This window comes from Anopheles coluzzii, chromosome 2 (genome assembly GCF_943734685.1).
Source record: "Anopheles coluzzii chromosome 2, AcolN3, whole genome shotgun sequence".
NCBI classification, from domain to species: domain Eukaryota; kingdom Metazoa; phylum Arthropoda; class Insecta; order Diptera; family Culicidae; genus Anopheles; species Anopheles coluzzii.
In genome coordinates, this window is record NC_064670.1 from 82,545,381 (window position 1) to 82,563,555 (window position 18,175).

An 18,175-nucleotide genomic window follows, 5' to 3' on the forward strand; every position below is an offset into this window, starting at 1 on the left:
GAAATTCGACTTACTATAATATTCTAGACACGCTATTTCCTCCGATCCGCATTAATAGCTTACATTGGGGAATACCTGTAATAACTCAATAACAAAAAATAGACTTTTTCTTTATAGGAATTACTAGACAGTTTTGCTAAAAGTTATGTGTTTTTTTTTTATTTTGCTATCGATATTTTTTTAAATTTTGCGTTAAACAGCTCTTTTTTCAACATCCCAACACTGAAAATGTAGTCAGTGAAGCATTTAGTTTGTATCTTAATCGATTACCGATTTACGTAACTATTGTTATACCGAGCAAGCCAAACCAAACGTCCATATTTCGTTTCACCGTCAACAGGTGCCAGTCTGGTGGGACGTATTGCTTCGTGGCTGGCGGCGATATGGACATCGATGCAATCCGTGATTGCACTGCTCTACATCGGAATGCTAGCATTCAAATCTGTGCCATTGCGGGAGTGCTCCAAATCGGTTACGATCAACCCGCAAGCCATTTATGTGAGTCATGCCCGTTCGGTCCATTCCAAAACACCGAAATCCGTCAACCTGACCAATTTGTTCATTTTGTTTAACATGCATTGTCCGCTGGGTTTCTCTCTTCTCCTTTGCAGAATGGCTACGACGTACAGCAAAGCAGTGGACAGGAATGTTTGAAGTAAGCGTTTCTCCCTTCTATAACCCTGCACGCACGTACTTTGCATTCAGCGATTGGCTGACACAGTTTCGTCCAGCTGTTTGACTCATGCGTAAATTCTTACCCCTTTACTTACACTTACTTTTCTCACTTTCTCCCTCAACAGATTAACATTTCTCCGTCCAGTGTGGAGAAGCTCGCTGTACTTTGGCTTGCTGGCGTTGAGTCTCATACTGCTGTGGGTCATTTCGATGGTTTGGTAGGTGTCACAGACTGTTCGAACGCTCCAAAATGTCATGCTCACTGAAAATGCCTCTTTCTTGCGTCACTCCTTTCCACAGTACACACAGCGGGAAAATTAATCGCAGATCGATTTACCTGTTCGGCTTTGTGGCGCTGGTACTGCTGATCTTCGAAACCGGGTGGGAAGTTACGAAATCGATCAACGAGCAGTACTTCCCCGATCTGTGGCCCTTCCATCCGGAGTCGTTCGCGGACAGTACGGTCTGGTTCAATGCGCTCGTGCAGGTGATCTACTCGCTGAACATTGGTTTCGGCGCAGTGCCAGTACTGACGGGCAAGTTCCTCTACAAGGGGGATGCGATCAAGTAAGTTATCTCGTTGGGCTGAGAGTGAATGGACACACATTATGTCCTTGTTGTTCACTGCAAACCACTAAACATGTTCCTTTTTGCACGCTTTCCTCCCACACCAGGACCTCGTTTGTGTACATCTTCTTCAACATACTCATCACAGCGATCGCGGTAGTGTTCTACGTGTTCCAGTACAACAACAGCTTCACCGAGGCACATCCCTTCTATCCGGAGCTGAGCGCCCTCACCGTCATATACGATCGGGCCATCTCCGTGCAGGAGTCGGACCCGACCCTGCAGCGGCTCATTCCCGCCCTATCGTACACGGTGATCTTCATTTCGTCGCTCGTTTCGATCGTCATCTACATCTACACCTCGACCCGGATCATCCGGAAGCACCCGAACTACACGGTGTGCCTCGCCGGGCTAGTGGTCGCCATCGCCGGGCTGCTCTGTCCCAACTACATCTTCCCGCGCATCCTGGACACGCGCATCGTCGGTGCGCTGGCCGTGTGCGCCATGATCTTCGAGATCATCCTCATCATCTGGGTGTACGGGTCGAAAAATCTCTACACCGATCTGGAGTTTTCGCTCGGCCGGCCCGTGCTGAAGGCGTGGCTGTTCATCTGGGGCTTCATACCGGTGCTGCTGATGGCGCTGCTGTGCTGGTGGTCGATCACCTACTACGACAACGATCTGCTGATCGATTACTTCCCCAAGTGGCTGCCGGTCGTGTTCAGCCTGTCGGTGATCGTGCTACTGGCCTGCGTCGAGATCAGCAAGCAGGTGGACTACAACATCTTCAGCATGATACACGGCGCGACCAAACCTTCGAAGGACTGGGGCCCGGCCGATCCGCTCGTCCGGCACGCCTGGAAGCAGTGGAAATCGGTCTGCGAGGATACGGGCGAGCGGGACTTTACGTTGCGCCGGCGCGGCACCAAGGACTACACCAACTCCATCAAGAAAGGCCAGTACACGCACTCGCACAAGTACGGTGCCTCGTCCAACCGGAACCTTTCGACGACGGGCAGCAACTCGCCCAACTACAGCGGATCGGTGTTTGGTGATTCGGCCATCGAAGAGGACATGAGTGTGGAAAAGTACCCACACTACAACAAGCACTCCAGCACGCAGCAGCAGCAGCAGCAGCATCACACCACGACCTTGGGTGGGCACGGAGGTTACGGGCTGGATACGCCACCGCCGCTTCCACCGCTTCCCCTAACCGAAACGACGGACGACAGTTCTCCCCGCATATCGGCCAGCTCGCGGAAATCTTCCCGCGCGACCGATCACACCAAGCGGACGCCCAGCGAACGCAGCGGGGCCGATTTGCTGCCCAACTCGCGCAAAACGTCCGACAACAGCTTTTCCTCGCGCATCGACATCATGCCGCGGGATGAGGAAGCGACCGGGTTCGCTCGGAGCACGGCCATTGTGCGCAATCCGCTCGCCAAGGGCAACCAAAGCCACCAGCAGGTCCATGGGCGGCACTACCATCCGCACGGTGGCATGGTGCCAGTGCACGGTGCCAAACAGAATGCCGTCTCGTACCATCAGGACGGGCCGAGGACCGCCGTCGGTGGGCCGGCGAACGATGGCGACCGGCTGCAGCAGGGTGGTTACAATCGGGACATCTTCATCAGCAATGGGCATGCGCCGACCAGCGGCGGTGCGGCTGGCGGCGATCACATCTGCTGGCGAAAGTTTTCCATCAACTCGGAGGAATACTCGACGGAGCTGTAAGCAGGGAAGGATGGCGCCTGTTAATAGAATATTGTTACACTTTTCGTTTTCGTTCCGTATCTTTCTGTTTGCATGCGTTTGCAACGTTGCAGTTTTGTACATACTGTTAGACACGAGTGCTAAGACAAGGGTATGGGAGGGACATAGAAAAAAAAAAACACTTTGCCACTACGATTACACACCCGACCGTGGTGTGTATGTGTGTTCCGAACTGGTTTGGCCGGTGGCAAAGGACTGATTTCATGGGGACGTGTGTGTGTTTATGTTTGTTCATTCGAAGAGGGTAGGGTTTTGGGAGAACGTAGGACCTAACCGGTGTCCTGTTCATCGGTTTATATTATTTATTCGAATAGCAAAAGCAAAAAAACCTCATTCTGATGTGAGTGTTTGGGTCAGGTTTGCATGGCGCGTCTTTCAAAAGGAAGGTGTTTAAAATAAAAGCTGCAACTTGTGAACCTTTAAACCTGTCGCATGTGTTACTGCGTTCACGCAACATCATTGTTCGTTATCGTTACCAATCCGTAGCAATGTACTTACGGGAAAAGGAATGAAGTGTGCTCATGAGCGATCTTAATTCGACGATATTGGAAGATCTTTTTTGTGGCATGCTAGCGCGGCATACGCTGTTTCGTGCAGAGGCGCAACGATACCAAGCGGGAGAGAACGATCCCGCATTTCTAAAAGATGGTAGAGTAGTTAAGTAGTTTTTTGTTGTTCTGGGCAAACGCTGATATGACCAACTCGGCCGGGATAAAGTAATATTAAGTAAGCTGTGTGTTAAGAGACCGGGTGTACTGAAACATAATGTAGCCTAGTAGAGCGTGGATATGGCTGGAAGACGAGCATTGCTTTCCTGTCAAAAATGGCACGCGTGTGCGTGTTTCAAGGGAGAATTGTACATAACGCAACGCTAGTGAGACCTGCGCTGGAAGTTGGAAGTTGGTAATAATAAAAATTACGGTTACGTTAAAAACACTAAAAACTGGACTTTGCAATTGTGTTTACACATTTTTATTTTGTTGTGTCATTCTCGTTATTTTCGTTTAAATTACACACTTTAGTACAGCAAATTAAGCAACTGGTGAAGCGACATTAACGTTGATTTGAACTAGCGGTGGTGCCGGTTGGCGAGATCCACCAGCGCCTGGCTGTGGAGCTGGTCCGGGACCGCGTGGATAAGTTTTGTCCGCACGGAATGGAGGACGTTCACGACGCGAAGGACCCTCTTTGGGACCGTTGCTGTACTGAGGTTTGGAATTAGACTGCTCAGCTTGAGGACGGTTGTGATGCTTTTCTGGTGCTTCTTTGGTTTTATCACTTTCGTGTGCTGTTTTTCCGTCGCCTTTGTGAGCTTTTTCAACCTCACTTTCATCCTCTTTTGCCTGTTTCTCGGAGTTTTCCTGCTTTTCACGCTGCCCTTCGCTATCTTTGGATGGATTATTTTCAATCGGCTTTTCAACAGCGGCTTCCTTCTGTGCATCGGGATTGCTTAGTGATTGCTCGTTGTCAGCTTCGTTCTTACCGGCCGGTCCTTGGTTAGGTAGTTCACTATCGATCGTTTGTTCCGGTCGAGGATCGAGCGACTGGGAAATTGGTCCATCTTCCTGATACTGATCGTTCGATGATTTATCGTCAAGGCGTACAAACGGCACACTTCCTGCAGCATCTTTGGGAAGTTCGGCAAAGAGGCGGTTTAAGAACTCATCCGAAACACGGCCTGATTCCGGGTACAGGAGATTGAAATTGTACGGGTAGAGCGGATATTGATTGGGTGAGGATGGTTTGCGATACGGCTCGTACGGCTTGGCCGATCCGATGGCAACGAGCCCAAGTAGTACAATCAAAATTGCTGCTCCCATTATTCACAACTTTACAAAACGGATGCTTGGCGAAAATGGTACTGATGGTGATTTGTTCGGAATGCGGCCATTATATACCCAGCTGCTCTAGAGGGGTATGTAAATAATATTGGCGATATAAAATCTCAAATCATCGTCGAGATAATTATTTGTGTGTCCCCTATCATGCTGCGTACTTTCCCGGACGAAGGAGTTCTGGTGAGTGTTTGAAAATTTATTTATCAACACTTGAGATTGATGCGTAATTGGACTTTCCCCATGGGCACGTATGTACGATCACGTGTTGCCCAATGCTTGGTTTCAAAGCAGATTTACAAATCACAAAATTGTCCTTCAATAGTATGTAGAACTTGTGAACTATTTTTAAACGCTTAATTGTGACAGAAAGATTTTTTTCTTATATGTCAATTATATTACAACTTACAAATGGTATATGTTAGTAATAGCCGCGTGATGAAACGGTAGGCACTAGGCTTGATAATTCGGTTCATTTCCATGAACGTGAACGTACTATTTCTTTCATTTAGATGAACTGAACGTGAAACGCGATTCATTCGTTCATTTCAGTTTATGAAAATATGGTAAATGATATAATTTCGTAAGAAGAATCACTTTATTACATCTTGAAAATTATTTGGCAGACCAGGACAATTTTTATTTCGACGAATAGGTCTTTCTTTTCGTGAATGTCCTGGTCGTACGGTTCTAGTTCATATTTGTGTGGGGAAAATGAACGACCTGGCCTACTAAGACGTTCTTTATTTCGACGGATAGGTCGTTCTGTTTGTGAATATCCTGGTCATATGGTTCACGTTCATATTTGTATGAGGGAAATGAACGACCTGGCCTACTAATACGTTCTTTATTTCGGCAGGTAGGACGTTATTTTGATTACTAACTCAGTACATTATGATTTATAAAGAATCAATGAACGATGATTAGATAAACGTAGGTCGTTCGTTCTTTATGATGAATTGAATGAATCGTACAGTTCTGGTTCTGGTTCTGGTCAGAAACGCCGCTTCCTATAAAGGACGAAGGTAGTTTTATCCCAACTGAACCATTCTCTCGTATCAAGGTCGGACATTTCGATTACGTTGCATAAAATTAGCTTTATTTAATAGTATGATGTTCTGCCAAGAAGAGGAAGAAGAAGAATAAGAAGAAAAAAGAAGAAAAAGAAAATATTGGTAGTAGTAGTAGTAGTAGAATAGGAAAAAGAAGAACAATGATAGTTTTCAAACCACGCACCAAACATCCATAGAACCGGACACCAAACCTAAACCTATTCTAAATACGTTCAACCGAGTATGCCCGGTATAAGGCAAAAAATACAGGGAGCAAATGTCCTGAGAGTAAAATCGGTCGATACTTAATGTGTTGAAAATACGGCCGAAGCCGAAATAATGTGAATTTAAATAAAATAAATAAACAATGATATATTTAAACTGCAAATTCAATTTATTATTTATTATTATCATTCTAGAAAGATGATCGAATAAACAACACCTTTGCCTATTATATAAACTTAATTTAATGCTTTAAACTAGTAAATGAAGACAAAGTATCCTGAACATTAACAATATATAACTGGGTAAAGTTACGTTATTCTTTTTTTTTGCATTCTTCGGCACACTAACGGATCGACCCGCTGTCCCACGGGAGTTCGGTAGGTTCAGTAGGTTCAGCAAAGTATAGTCGAGTCCGACCCGTGGCTCCAACGAGTTCAATAGATTCATATATAGATATGTTATAGCTAAAATATAAAAAAAAATCATGCCGTAAATATAGTTTTACTTTTTTCCAGTACACACAATCACAACACAATTCACACTTCACACAATTTTCACATCACAATGACTATTCGATTATTTCGAACAAAATATTACACGTCTAACATATATTTCAGATTTTTTACTTAATTATATTAAAAGGATAAAGCATTTTCTAAAATTCTAAAAAATCTGAATTTTTAATAAAAATATACAATATAATAACATCAAGAGCCACGTTACTTCGAATTGTTTTGTTGAGTACTGAAATAAATATTTTTACATATTGTTGTTTTTAAATCCTGTCAAGTTTAAAAAGTTATAACAAAAGAACAATTAGGAGTTATACGGTTTAAGGGCAGATATAGAGAAACATATAGATAGAAATAGATAGAAACTATTTTAATTTTCAACAGAACATTGCATCGTAATTCGATTACGCATATAAAAGTTATAAGCCTCCATAAGGGATCGGTCCCCGGGAGATTCGAACCCGTGACCAAAATGTTATTATTTCGAATGACTTGACAAATGTACCAAGGGACCAACTCAATCAATCGAAGTAGCAAAATTTATTTTAAAGGCACAATAAAACACGAAACAAGGAAAGACTACACCCTCCTTGTTTAAATTGTCATATTAAATCGTTCAATCATTCTAAACTGATACACAAATGTAACAAAAAAAAAATCGATTGTGTGGCAGTACACGCGACCAAGACCAACAAGAGTACAATTTTAAAATAAGACTCATTGTAAAACAACATTCATTCAAGTACGAGCGAGCTAGAAACGTGAGATAAAACTACACTCTTCATCGAATAATTTATTTGTTATCACCAGTTCCACCTGAATTCAAGCAGTTCAAGCAGTTGTAAGAAGCATTATTTGATCGCTGATATTCATGCTTGTTTGCGATTTAAACAACATTAAACTTGTATAAAAGGACCCACAATCTTTGAAGTCGATATCAGTTAAATCGTACTCGTGCTCACGCTTTCAAACAGTCAACGGTACAGAAATATGGCAAAGGTTACCATCCTCCTTATTGTTGCCCTTGCTTCATCTGTTTTTGCCAAACCCTATGAAGTCACTGAGAAGAAAGCTGACCATCCAGTTGAGGAAATTGCCCCGCTGAAGGGACTTTCCTTCGGAGCAAACCGATTTTCTGACGACTATTTAATCCAGCTGTACGAAAGGTTCCTGCACATACAACCGCCTAAACAACCCGGATTGGAAGTTCAGCATGAGAAGCGTTCAGCGGATGGGGAGGAGGAGGCCTTAGAAGAGAAAGCTCAACCAGATGCGCATCATGAATCGGGTAATATGGAGGAAAAGCAAGGTCCTGCTGGAAGCAACAAGACAGAACTGGCCGAGGATGAAGAACGGCAAGAGTCGAATATACCCCCGAAGGATGCTCCATCAAGCAACGTAGAAAAGGAAGGAAAAAAGAATGAATTGGACGAAGTGAAGGAATCCGAGAGCAAAGAATTGAAGCCAAAAACACCCGAAAGCCTCAACAACGATCAACTCCGGAAACCAAATATTAAGGATAAGGCTAATAGCGATGACAAAGTTGTGAAACAAGATGATGTAAAGAATATCAAGGACAAGGAAAGACGTTCGCCCCTGGTACAAATTAACGTCAATGTAGGGCCGGGAAAATAATCAATAAAAAGAAAACCAATTAAAACTTACCAAATAGCAGTGCAACAAGTTTGTTTGATGGAATTGATTTCTTTATTCCATATCAGCTTTAGCTTATTACACATTACTGACACAGACCAAATGCGAAAAGTGCGAGACACACTGTAGCTTCTTCTCACTTACGGTACAATATTGCCTAACCTTCGTCTTCGCCTGCCATTACACACACACACACATACAGTACACTGGGACATACATAAAATAGTGCTCTTTGCAAGTGTCCTCCCCATCGCCGCAATCCGCCACCAACCTCTCCATTCAACCGGCGACCAACTTTTGCAGCTGCTCGCTAATCTCCGTCGAATCGATGTCCTTGGCGGCGGCCGCGTTCGGTGCCTCGCCGGCCGCTCCAGACGGTCGGCTGCATACCTTCTTGTGGGTGAACCAGTGTAACCGCTGGCACTCCCGGTCGCAGTACTGCACCTCCTTGCACTTGGAGCACTTTTTGTCCGGCTTTTCCTCGCCGCACGAGCTGCAGTACGTGATCGTGTCCTGGAAGCCGCGCTGCCCATTGATGGCCGCACGGACAATGTCGAGGGCCGGGGCGAGATTCTCCTTGCTGGCGAGCTGCGACACCATCTGCCGGAAGATGGTGCAGTCACGGAACGGGAACTCTCGCACACACTCGCGCACGAGCGCTTCCACGTACTCCAGCGTGCCGTCCTTGTTCGGTTTCAGCACCCGCTTGGCAAACAGCTCAACGAAATCGGTCTTCTGTTCCTGTTGCGCATCGCGCCGTGAGTTGGCGTAGTCGCGGTGCTTCACAATCTCGCCCATCACGTACCCGAGATAATGGTACTTGAAGGCCATCACCTCGTTCACCTCACCGCGCCGCTTCATCTCGCGCTCCATCATCTCCACCAGCACCGCTCGCAGGTTCTTCATGTCCGAGGCCAGCAGACCGTACCGCTGCAGGTTCAGCAGTATTCGCACCGGGTGGATATTGACCTGCATGATAAAGCTATGGAATGGCTCCAGCAGCACCACCGGCAGCAGCGCCTCCTTTTGGCCCCGTGCAACCGTGTAGCACTCCACGTCCTTCAGCGGGACGAAGTTGTTGATCGTACCGACCGCCTCGTGGTTCGCCACGAATGCACCCATCTGGGCGGCGGTGCGACCGACGGAATTAATTGCCTTCGCATCGGCACCGGCCAGCAGCAGCTTCAGACACACCTCAGCGCTCCCGGACAGGGCTCCGAAGTGCAGCGCTGTGTAGTTGTACTCGTGCTTGCTGGAGTTCACATCCGCGCCCTGGTCCAGCAGCAGCTGCACCGCCTCCTTGTTGCCCTTGTACGCTGCGTGCTGCAGCGGTGTCATGCCATTTTCGTCCACAAAATCGACGCTGGCTTTGTACTGCGATAGCAGCAGGCGCAGTTCGCTATTTTCATTCTTTGCAATGCGATTAAATATTGCCTGCTGGTCGGCGGTCAGCACCACCTTCGGTGCGGCGGGTTTCGTATCGCTGATGTCGGCGGCATCCTGCGCAGTGTTAGGTTTTTCGGACGACATTATTCGGGTAACGCTGTAATTTTGATCGAAAGTGTTTCAATTGCTCGCTATTTTCTGCACCAGAATATTTGATAAAGATAAGACTACTTACCTCTTTGCAAACTCACAGCAAAATTTTGACTACAAACATGCGCTTCGAAGAGTTTGACAGAAGGCAACATGGAGTTGAGTCTTCCACAGTACAAAGCGATTGACAGTTGAAAAAATAAAAAAATATAATGTTTAAACTTGTAGATAGTTAAAATAATTTTGATCCTTAATTGCTAAATCATAGTGGTTTTAGTTAATAAAAAATAATTATTTACATGCTATTTAGTTCAGATAACCCTTCATATGCCATGCCATGTCTAAGGCCCATAGTGTAACCTTCAAACATATGGTTTAGTGATGTTAAATACGGAACGGAGTCGTGGATCCGCTCCGACTCTGGCATTGAATTAAAACAGAAGTCGAATCCTGTAATTTTAAACGAGCCCAGACAACTCTGAACGATACCGGATGAATTCGAAAAGTTAGGCGAAACACTTAAAGGTCCTATTAATTTGTTATTTTAATTATACTTTATATTTACACCCGGACTCATTCAGACTCATCCGGACTCAACCGGAGTCATCGTGAGTCGTCTTGAGTAATCAGGACTCGTATGGATACATTTAGATAATGAGTATCCTTATTTGCTCAAGAAAACAAGAATTAAACAATACAGCATTACAGTTACAGCAAAAAGTTTATTGTAATCAATTTTACCGAAAATTCCGCGTTCAACCTATCAGTCAATTTTGAACTAAAACTATGTATTGGGGTGGAACGCATTGATTTTTGTTTTTCACTAAAACATCACACAGCGGTTGCAGCGTATAAATAGCTTGTAAAGCAACTTCTAATGGCTTTGAACAGGAATAAATCCTTCATTTTGGTTTGAAGCAACAGTAGTTTTGACGTTATTGCTGGAATTATAAGCAGGATTTGTCAATAAATACGATTACACATTCATGTACAGTGAGATTTTTTTTGTAGATTTGTCTTTGAAAGCAATAGCGTCTTTTAGGCTATAGCGTTGTTGTTAAACGTTTTCCTTAAGCTAAATACACCACTTTAAAGTAAGTAGATTGTTTTTATCACCTCGTCGTTCAATCGTAAAACCCAGTCACATTAACGGAACTCCAGTTTGCCTAAAAATATTGAGGGAAAAAAGTCAAATAAACACTAAAAAGATTCAACCGTAGTACGTCGCTTGAATTACGTACCTGAATACCGAGAATCCATCCAGTGCCTGCTGGATTCAAGGGCGTAATACCGCTACGTTTGCATACGTAGCCAGATTGGGAGACGGCAAACACGTGCTCGCTAACCGAAACGTTCTTAAACCCACTGTTTCCCTCATAGTGCGGTGGATCGTTCAGAACGTTGGGCAGTAGCTGCCAGTGGCTACCCTCTGGAAATGTGCCGTTAATTTCCTTCCGCACCGAAAGCCGCCCAACCGTATCCAATGCCCAGATGCCACACTTTCCTGCCGAGATTTGCTTAAAACTAACACCTCCCGGTGGTTCAATCAGCTGCCACTTGCTGCCGAGTGGATTGTCCACCGTAATACCGCATCGCAGGAATGCACTGCCATTTTTGCCCACCGTCCAAACTTTGTTGTCGTAAATACTAATACTGGTGAGGGGTTGATCGCATGGAACGTGTTCCCAGCCAGTACCCTGCAAAGCAATGGATCGAAACAGCCACCGTGAGGGGAGATTGCAGAAAAAACACATCAATATTAATGATAAATAAAGTTGGCAAAGATCCGTTGATCCGACTCCGATAATTTCGTAACCGACCCTGGAAGGTAGGTCCGCCCAGCATAATCCGGAGTCGTTCAGAATCAACGGAAATCGCCCGGAGTCGTCCAAAGTCGTCCGGAGTCGTCCAAAGTCGTCCGGAGTCGTCCAGAATCGATTTGAGTCGGAGCCGTCAGGAATAGGTCGGAGTCGGCCTTCGAAACAAAGACCTGTATATAATGTGCACGCGCGCGTCGACTCCGATTCCGGTCGACTCCGATCGACTCTGGACGACTTCGAATGACTCTGATTCAGGTCGACTTCGGCCGACTTTGGACGACTCCGATTCCGAACGACTCTGAGCGAATCCGGAGGACTCCTAACGACTCCAGATGACTCCTAACGACTCCGGACGACTCCGAATGACTCCGAACGACTCCGGGCGACTCCGATTCCGTGCGGAACTGGTGGTTTCCATTTTGCCGGAGTCGAAATCGGACTAACAATAGGCGGAGTCAGATCGGAGTCGTTCGGTGTCGGAGTCGACTGGAGTCGGCTGGAGTTGTAGTCTTCCGGAGTCGTCCGGAATCGGTTTGAGTCGGAGTTGTCCAGAGTAGGCCGGAGTCGGCCTTCGAAACAAAGGGCTGTTTATAAAGTGCACGTGCAAAGTGAGTGACAAAAACACAACGAAATGAAATGCCAGTTCACAAGCACATTGCTCCTGTTGACTCCGACCGACTCCGATAGACTCTGGACGACTCCAAATGACTATAACTCCGGTCGACTTAGGACGACTCCGACTCCGAACGGCTCTGGGCGAATCCGGACGACTTCGGACGACTTCGGACGACTCCAAACGACTTCGGACGACTCCGACTTCGGAATCGGAATTGGACTAACAATAGCCGGAGTCAGATTACAGTCGTGGGTGCGCTCCAATGAGCACATCACTAATACAAACGCCACTTACCGCTGGCTGAGACTGGGAAACACCGCGACGGTACAGTACATCTCCGTTTGCCGCAATCGCCCAAACCGTGATGGTGCAGTCCGCATCATCGCTATCCGGCTGAAGCGCTACGTCCACCACCTTAGTGTTGCCGATCTCCTGCCACGGTCCGCTCGTCGTTAGCCGACACTTGCGGTACCAGCGGCGTCGTCGCACGTAGTCCGTGAACTGCTTTTTCGCATGGTACGAAGCAGGGAAATCGACCGCATACTGCCAGCCGTCGCGATCGACCCCACCCGGATTGTGGAAGTCTACCATCCAATCGCTGATCCACTGCCAGTGCATCGACAGCAGCTTGGCGTGCTCCTTGCTGCGCTTGTGCTTGCCTGTCACGTCGCTCCACATGTGCCGGTCGGTCGGCAGTCCGGTGGAGGAGAAGCCGGAAAGCGGATTCCAGCGCTGGTTCTCGTAGATGTAGTAGTTTTGCGTGTCCGTCATTACGTTGATGCCCTGGCTGCTCGTCTCCAGCCCCTTCAGGAACGCGCCGCCCCATCCGCCCGAGTACACCCAGGCCGTGTTGTCGTACCCGATGCCCCAAACGACACCGGCCTTGCTCGAAACGACCCGCTTCATGTGGCCCCCGATCTGGCGCCAGTACACATCACGCAGCGGGATGATGATTCGCGGACTGTCGTACACGATCTGCAGTATCTTTACCCGGCCGCTGCTGTACAGACTGCACACGGTGTCCGGTGCTAGTCCGCTGCGGTAGTGAAACTTGGGATGCTCTTTGCCATTCACCTGCACCCGGAACCCGTCCGTATCGCTGTAGATTTCCAGCTTGAATTCTGCCCCCGGTGCGAACGTGACCAGCTTGTCGCGTATTTCGTCCTCACTCCACGCCGATGCGGCCATCGAGTTAAACACGGTCAGGTTCTCGTTAAACCTTGGATTGATGTGCAGCGGAATGTTGCGCTGCGTTTCCAGCTTGTGGCGCAACCGGACGGTCGGGTGGCCCTGCAGATCGAACCGCACCTGGTCGGCGTCGTCGTATATGAAGCCCGAAATTTCCAGCCGTGAACCGATAAGCATACTGTGGAAAACGAACAACAATATTAGCAAACGCTTCAGTATCCGTAGGATGAACGACCCATGTCTCACCCATTATGAAGAGCTGTTAGGTACGGTGTTTCGGTCGCTGTCAGATCGATTCGTTGGCGATAGCTCTTGGCCGCCTCCTCCCACTGCGCTGACTCCAGATTAATCGGGTCGAACACGAACACATCGCCCATCCCGGACGTTATCCACACCGAGCGGGCCGACGGTCGACCCTGCACCTCGTTGATTTGGCAACAGACCGAGGTGAGATGCGAGATCCAATCCTCCAAATCTGTATCGCCGCTGAACTGCAGCTTCAATGGCGACGATCCCGGTGGCAGCCGGGGAGCATGGATGGCCAGCCGGGGGGAACCGGGCTCACTGCAGCACATGATGCACGTAATTTCGGACAGCGAGAACTGCATCTTGGTCGTAATGCCGTCCGAGTTGAGCACGGTCAGCGTGCCCGAGTCGGGCCCGGTACCCTGATTGTTCACCCATTCCAGTTCGATCAGACAGTCCTCGAACGGGTGGCCCGACTTGGCACAACGCGCTTCGCCCGATTTCACCCACGAGCTCATTTCAATCGCCTTTTCGTAGTGTGCAAAGGCGCCGCTCTCCATCTCGCCCGCTGGCAGACGTTTCTTGAGATCTTCTAGCAGCTGCAGCCGCCAGGATTGGTTCAGCTCTTCCGACGCGTTCTGCGAATAGCTATCGTTGAACCAGTTCGGCAGCAAGGCCGGATCGACTGTGACGGCACCGGCGGAGCAGCCCACCCACTGCACCTCACAGTCGGTCCAGTTTTGCGACCCGCCGTGGTCTTCACACTCGCCAAACACGCCCGAATCGCGGGACGTTTCGCCCTCGAACACGCTCGAGTCCGTCTCCGGGTGTGCCTCCGTGCCGACCACCGAACCAACCGACCGGACCGGGCTCCAGGCGCGCGAGTTTTTCAGCTGCTTGCCCGAAATCTCGTACACCTCGTTGCTCACCGGGACGCTCGTGCCGGCCACACTCTCTAGCGACACCTTCTTGGCGAGCTTGCTCTCCACCAGACTTCCCACGTGCTGCTGTTGCTGCTGCTGTAGATGCTGTTTCGCTTCCAGCTGGGTCGCAAGCGCATCAGGCGACAGTTCCGGTTTGTGCCACAGTTCCGGTCGGTTCTTCACGTTTGCCGTCGGTGCCGAACGGGACGTTTCCTCGATGCCCGCCCCGCCGGCCATCGTTCCTCCGCCAGCGGCACCCGCGTTGCCCGCTTCCTGCTGCAGCCGCTCCTTGTACAGGCTGTTCAAGCTGCGGTGCTTCGTCGTAGTAGGCGAGCTGTTTCCACTTTGCCGGCTGGAGAAGGAAAAATTACTCGACGTACGGCTGAGCTGCATCGGCAGCTGAATGAGGCGCCACTTCTTGCCGGTCGGATCGGTGGCCGACACGCCGGACCGGAAGTACAGGGCGCGATCTTCCGACCCGACGGCAAACACCTGATCGTTGGCCGCCACGGAGATGTACGAAATGTTGCCAACCATCTCCACCCACCCGCTCCCGATGGCGGCATCCTCGCTAACGCCCGACGCTTCCCCGTGTACGCCGCGCCGGAACCACACGTGATTGTCGTTCGTGACGCACCACACCGAGTTGGTGCCGACGGCCACCTGCGCGATCTTGAGATTGGTCCCGGGCGGTTTCACCTCCAGCCAATTGTTGCCGGTCAGTGTGTCCCGCGTGATGCCGGCCCGCACGATCGCTCGCCCGTTGTACAGCACGGCCCAGACCAGTCCGGTGGCACCGACCGATATCTGGGACACCTCGCACCCGGACGGTGTGGTAACGGCCGTCCAGCGCAACCCTTCCGGTGCGGTGGTACTGACGCCCGACCGGAACATCACCCGGCCGTGCGCCGTTACGGCCCACACCAGCAGCAGTCCCGGCGATGCGCCGGGCACATTCGCGCCGCCGATCGAAACGTCGATGAACGGCTCCTGCGTCGGGTCTTTGTGCAGCGGGGCGACGGCACACCAGGAGTTTAGCGCACAGTAGCGCCGGAAGCGTACCCACTTCCGGCGCCGGACGCACGACTTCCAGTTCTTCTGCGGATGGTAGGTGGCGGGAAAGTCTACCGCATACGTCCACCCGTCATGGTCGAGCGGCTGCCCGTCGAGGGTCAGATCGAGCTGCCACTCGCCCTCCCACTGCCACGCCATCGAGGGTAGCCGCACCTTGTCGATGTTTCGGTCGACGGTACCGTCCGCGTTGGAGAAATGGTACCGATCCGTAGGCAGCAAGCGGTTCGAGAAGCCTTCGATCGGCAGCCAGCGCTCGTTCTCGTACGCTTCCTCCTTGAGCCGTATCGGCACGTCTAGTCCGTGCACGTGCACGTACACCTGCCGGTCGCCCCCGATCGCCCACATAAAGTGTGGCACCACGCAGATCTTCTTAAACTCCAGCCCGAGGTAGAGGAACTCGCGCCAGGCCGATCCGGAAGTGGAGAGTGCATAGACACGGCCCTCATTGCTGTTGGCGAATAGCAGCGTGCTGGGCATGGCTCGACGTGACAAACTTCTCTTATTATGGGCAGTGCGGTGCCACTTATCCTTGAACGAGCACGACGACAATGACGACGATGAATTCCAAGTCAATAGTCGGTGGGGATACGAACGGCGAGCAGGTACTGTGATTGTGCAAACAAATCAGCCTGGTGTGTATCCTTGTCGCAAATAATCGATAACCGAGGACGATCCGAAGGGGGAAGTAGGGATTGGTGCAGAATGTTCACACGTCCGCTCACAGCAGCCAGCACACGCACGGGATTTTTCACACAATGTACGCCGAGCAGATTACATTCGAACCATCGCGAGCTTGCAGTGTAATTACGTTCTATTACAATGTACACACAAGTCACAGCCACTGGTGTGTACTAGTAAAGTGTATCATCGTTTTTTAAATCAACTCCCCTCCACACACAGCTATACATAGAGCGATCGGAAAATTTTCGTTTGACAGTTCTCAAACAATGCCCGTCATGCCCTATCGGAAAACATCGCACACAAACACACCTCGAGCGAATGTAAACAAACAAGCCCTCCCCCCTACCCCTCACCCCACACCCAACACACACATACACACTGGTCGATCGAACCGGCCAGAGACGAATGTGGAGGTTTTTTTTACTAAATGCAAATAATGCAGTTTTGAAACAAATATTGGTGTAATTTTTCTTTAAAAAATAAGCTATTTTTTTTTATTCAACAAAAAAAAGAACGTTTTGTTTCATCCACTGACAAACAGCTGATTTGTCGTTTGCCCGGTTTTTGGTATTCGTATTAATGTCAACAAACTAGTGGTGGGAGCTCGAAATCGGAACTACCCGGTTCCGATTACGAGCTCGGAATCAAATTCCGGAGCCGGTTCTTGAGCCGATTCCAAAATTAGAATCGACTCCGGATTCGGAATCGGTACGGGATTCGCAACCAGCTCCCGAATCGTAATCAGAATTGGCTTCAGAATCAGAGTCAGTTCTAGAATTGAAATCAGTAGTTTACGAAACGGCATCAGTCCCCGGAATCTCCAAGAGAATGGATCGTTTACAAGTCCTGTGGCCTGCCATTGGTCTTTTGCTAGGGAAACAAAAAACATTGCGAACAACTGTACTCTAATCGCATGAATAACAGCAGTGTACAGGTAAAATAATGATATCCTAAGAATTATTGCGATTGATAAAAACCTCATCCCGCACACACAGGATTGATCAACAGAGTAGAGTTGAAATTATAACGAAAAAAACTATTTTTTTCTACATGCATGTTTGGATCAAAATCCACTGCTTGCGTTCTAGATGCCGGCGGAACGGAAAGTTAATGAAAATAAGTGCCAGGCTGAAAGTGTTAATTTCTGTTTTCACTAGCGCATCTGGCGACGGCTGGTAGAATCTCTTTTGTGTCCTCGAGGGAATGGTCGTGCTGGATCTCAAATTTATGTAGTCTTTTTAAAGTTTTTTTTTATGCAAAAATGGCTGAAACACATGCATAACATGCTTAACTATAAAATCCAGTTTGATTCAATCAATTCCAAAAAAACCTTTTCGAGTCCAGTTTTAAATAAAAAAACAAGGAAAAATAACATATTTTCTGAAGCGCAACCTGTTTGGAAAAATGCTTCGGCCAGCCGCCGCCAGATGCGCTGGTGAAAATTTAAATTACACTAGCGATTACGGACAATGTCCCCCGGCCTTAAGAAACCAAACACGCCTATGCTCTTCGAGATACCGAAATCCAATTTGATTTCGAAGCCGAAGCCGATAATTGAGGAGCCAACTCCGATTCCGTAGCCGATTCCGAAACCGGTTCCTTGGACGATTCCGATACCGAGGTGATTCAGATTCCAGAACCGATTCCACAAATTGATTCCGGACCTACTATCTGGAATCGATTCCACAAAAATTCGGAGCTAGTCGGAATCGATTCCGTCCACAACTTCAATTTTCCCATCGCTACAACAAAACATCAACAGTAAACAAAGGAGGCATAATTATCAAGTACCAAAAAGG

General features: G+C 48.5%; 4 protein-coding genes across 6 annotated transcripts in view; 2 read left to right on the top strand and 2 right to left on the bottom strand.

Annotated features, from left to right (window-relative positions):
• LOC120961710 (sodium- and chloride-dependent neutral and basic amino acid transporter B(0+)) overlaps positions 1-3,439 on the top strand; it is a 56,346-nt gene extending 52,907 nt beyond the window's left edge. For all 3 annotated transcript variants that reach the window (XM_040385693.2, XM_040385692.2, XM_040385694.2), the window contains 5 exons: positions 341-498; positions 612-655; positions 801-893; positions 976-1,242; positions 1,350-3,439. In XM_040385693.2, coding sequence (XP_040241627.2) covers positions 341-498; positions 612-655; positions 801-893; positions 976-1,242; positions 1,350-2,976 — 2,189 coding nt within the window. In that variant the 3' untranslated portion in view covers positions 2,977-3,439. The remainder of the gene's footprint in view (positions 1-340; positions 499-611; positions 656-800; positions 894-975; positions 1,243-1,349) is intronic.
• A 4,190-nt stretch (positions 3,440-7,629) lies between these two features.
• LOC120961324 (uncharacterized) lies at positions 7,630-8,274 on the top strand. Its single transcript, XM_040385031.2, has one exon. The coding sequence runs from the start codon at positions 7,630-7,632 to the stop codon at positions 8,272-8,274; it is 645 nt and encodes a 214-aa protein (XP_040240965.2).
• Positions 8,275-8,323: 49 nt separating this feature from the next.
• LOC120950541 (ankyrin repeat and MYND domain-containing protein 2) lies at positions 8,324-10,003 on the bottom strand. Its single transcript, XM_040368663.2, has 2 exons — positions 9,914-10,003; positions 8,324-9,835 (listed from the first exon to the last, which is right to left on the bottom strand). Exon 2 carries the CDS (start codon positions 9,820-9,822, stop codon positions 8,572-8,574), a length of 1,251 nt encoding a protein of 416 aa, XP_040224597.2. The 5' UTR covers positions 9,823-9,835; positions 9,914-10,003; the 3' UTR covers positions 8,324-8,571.
• A 527-nt stretch (positions 10,004-10,530) lies between these two features.
• LOC120949814 (tectonin beta-propeller repeat-containing protein) lies at positions 10,531-16,644 on the bottom strand. The gene is made up of 4 exons (XM_040367345.2): positions 13,699-16,644; positions 12,559-13,630; positions 11,070-11,525; positions 10,531-10,994 (listed from the first exon to the last, which is right to left on the bottom strand). The coding sequence occupies exons 1-4, from the start codon at positions 16,170-16,172 to the stop codon at positions 10,953-10,955; spliced, it is 4,044 nt and encodes a 1,347-aa protein (XP_040223279.2). The 5' UTR covers positions 16,173-16,644; the 3' UTR covers positions 10,531-10,952.
• Between the last annotated feature and the right edge of the window lie 1,531 nt (positions 16,645-18,175).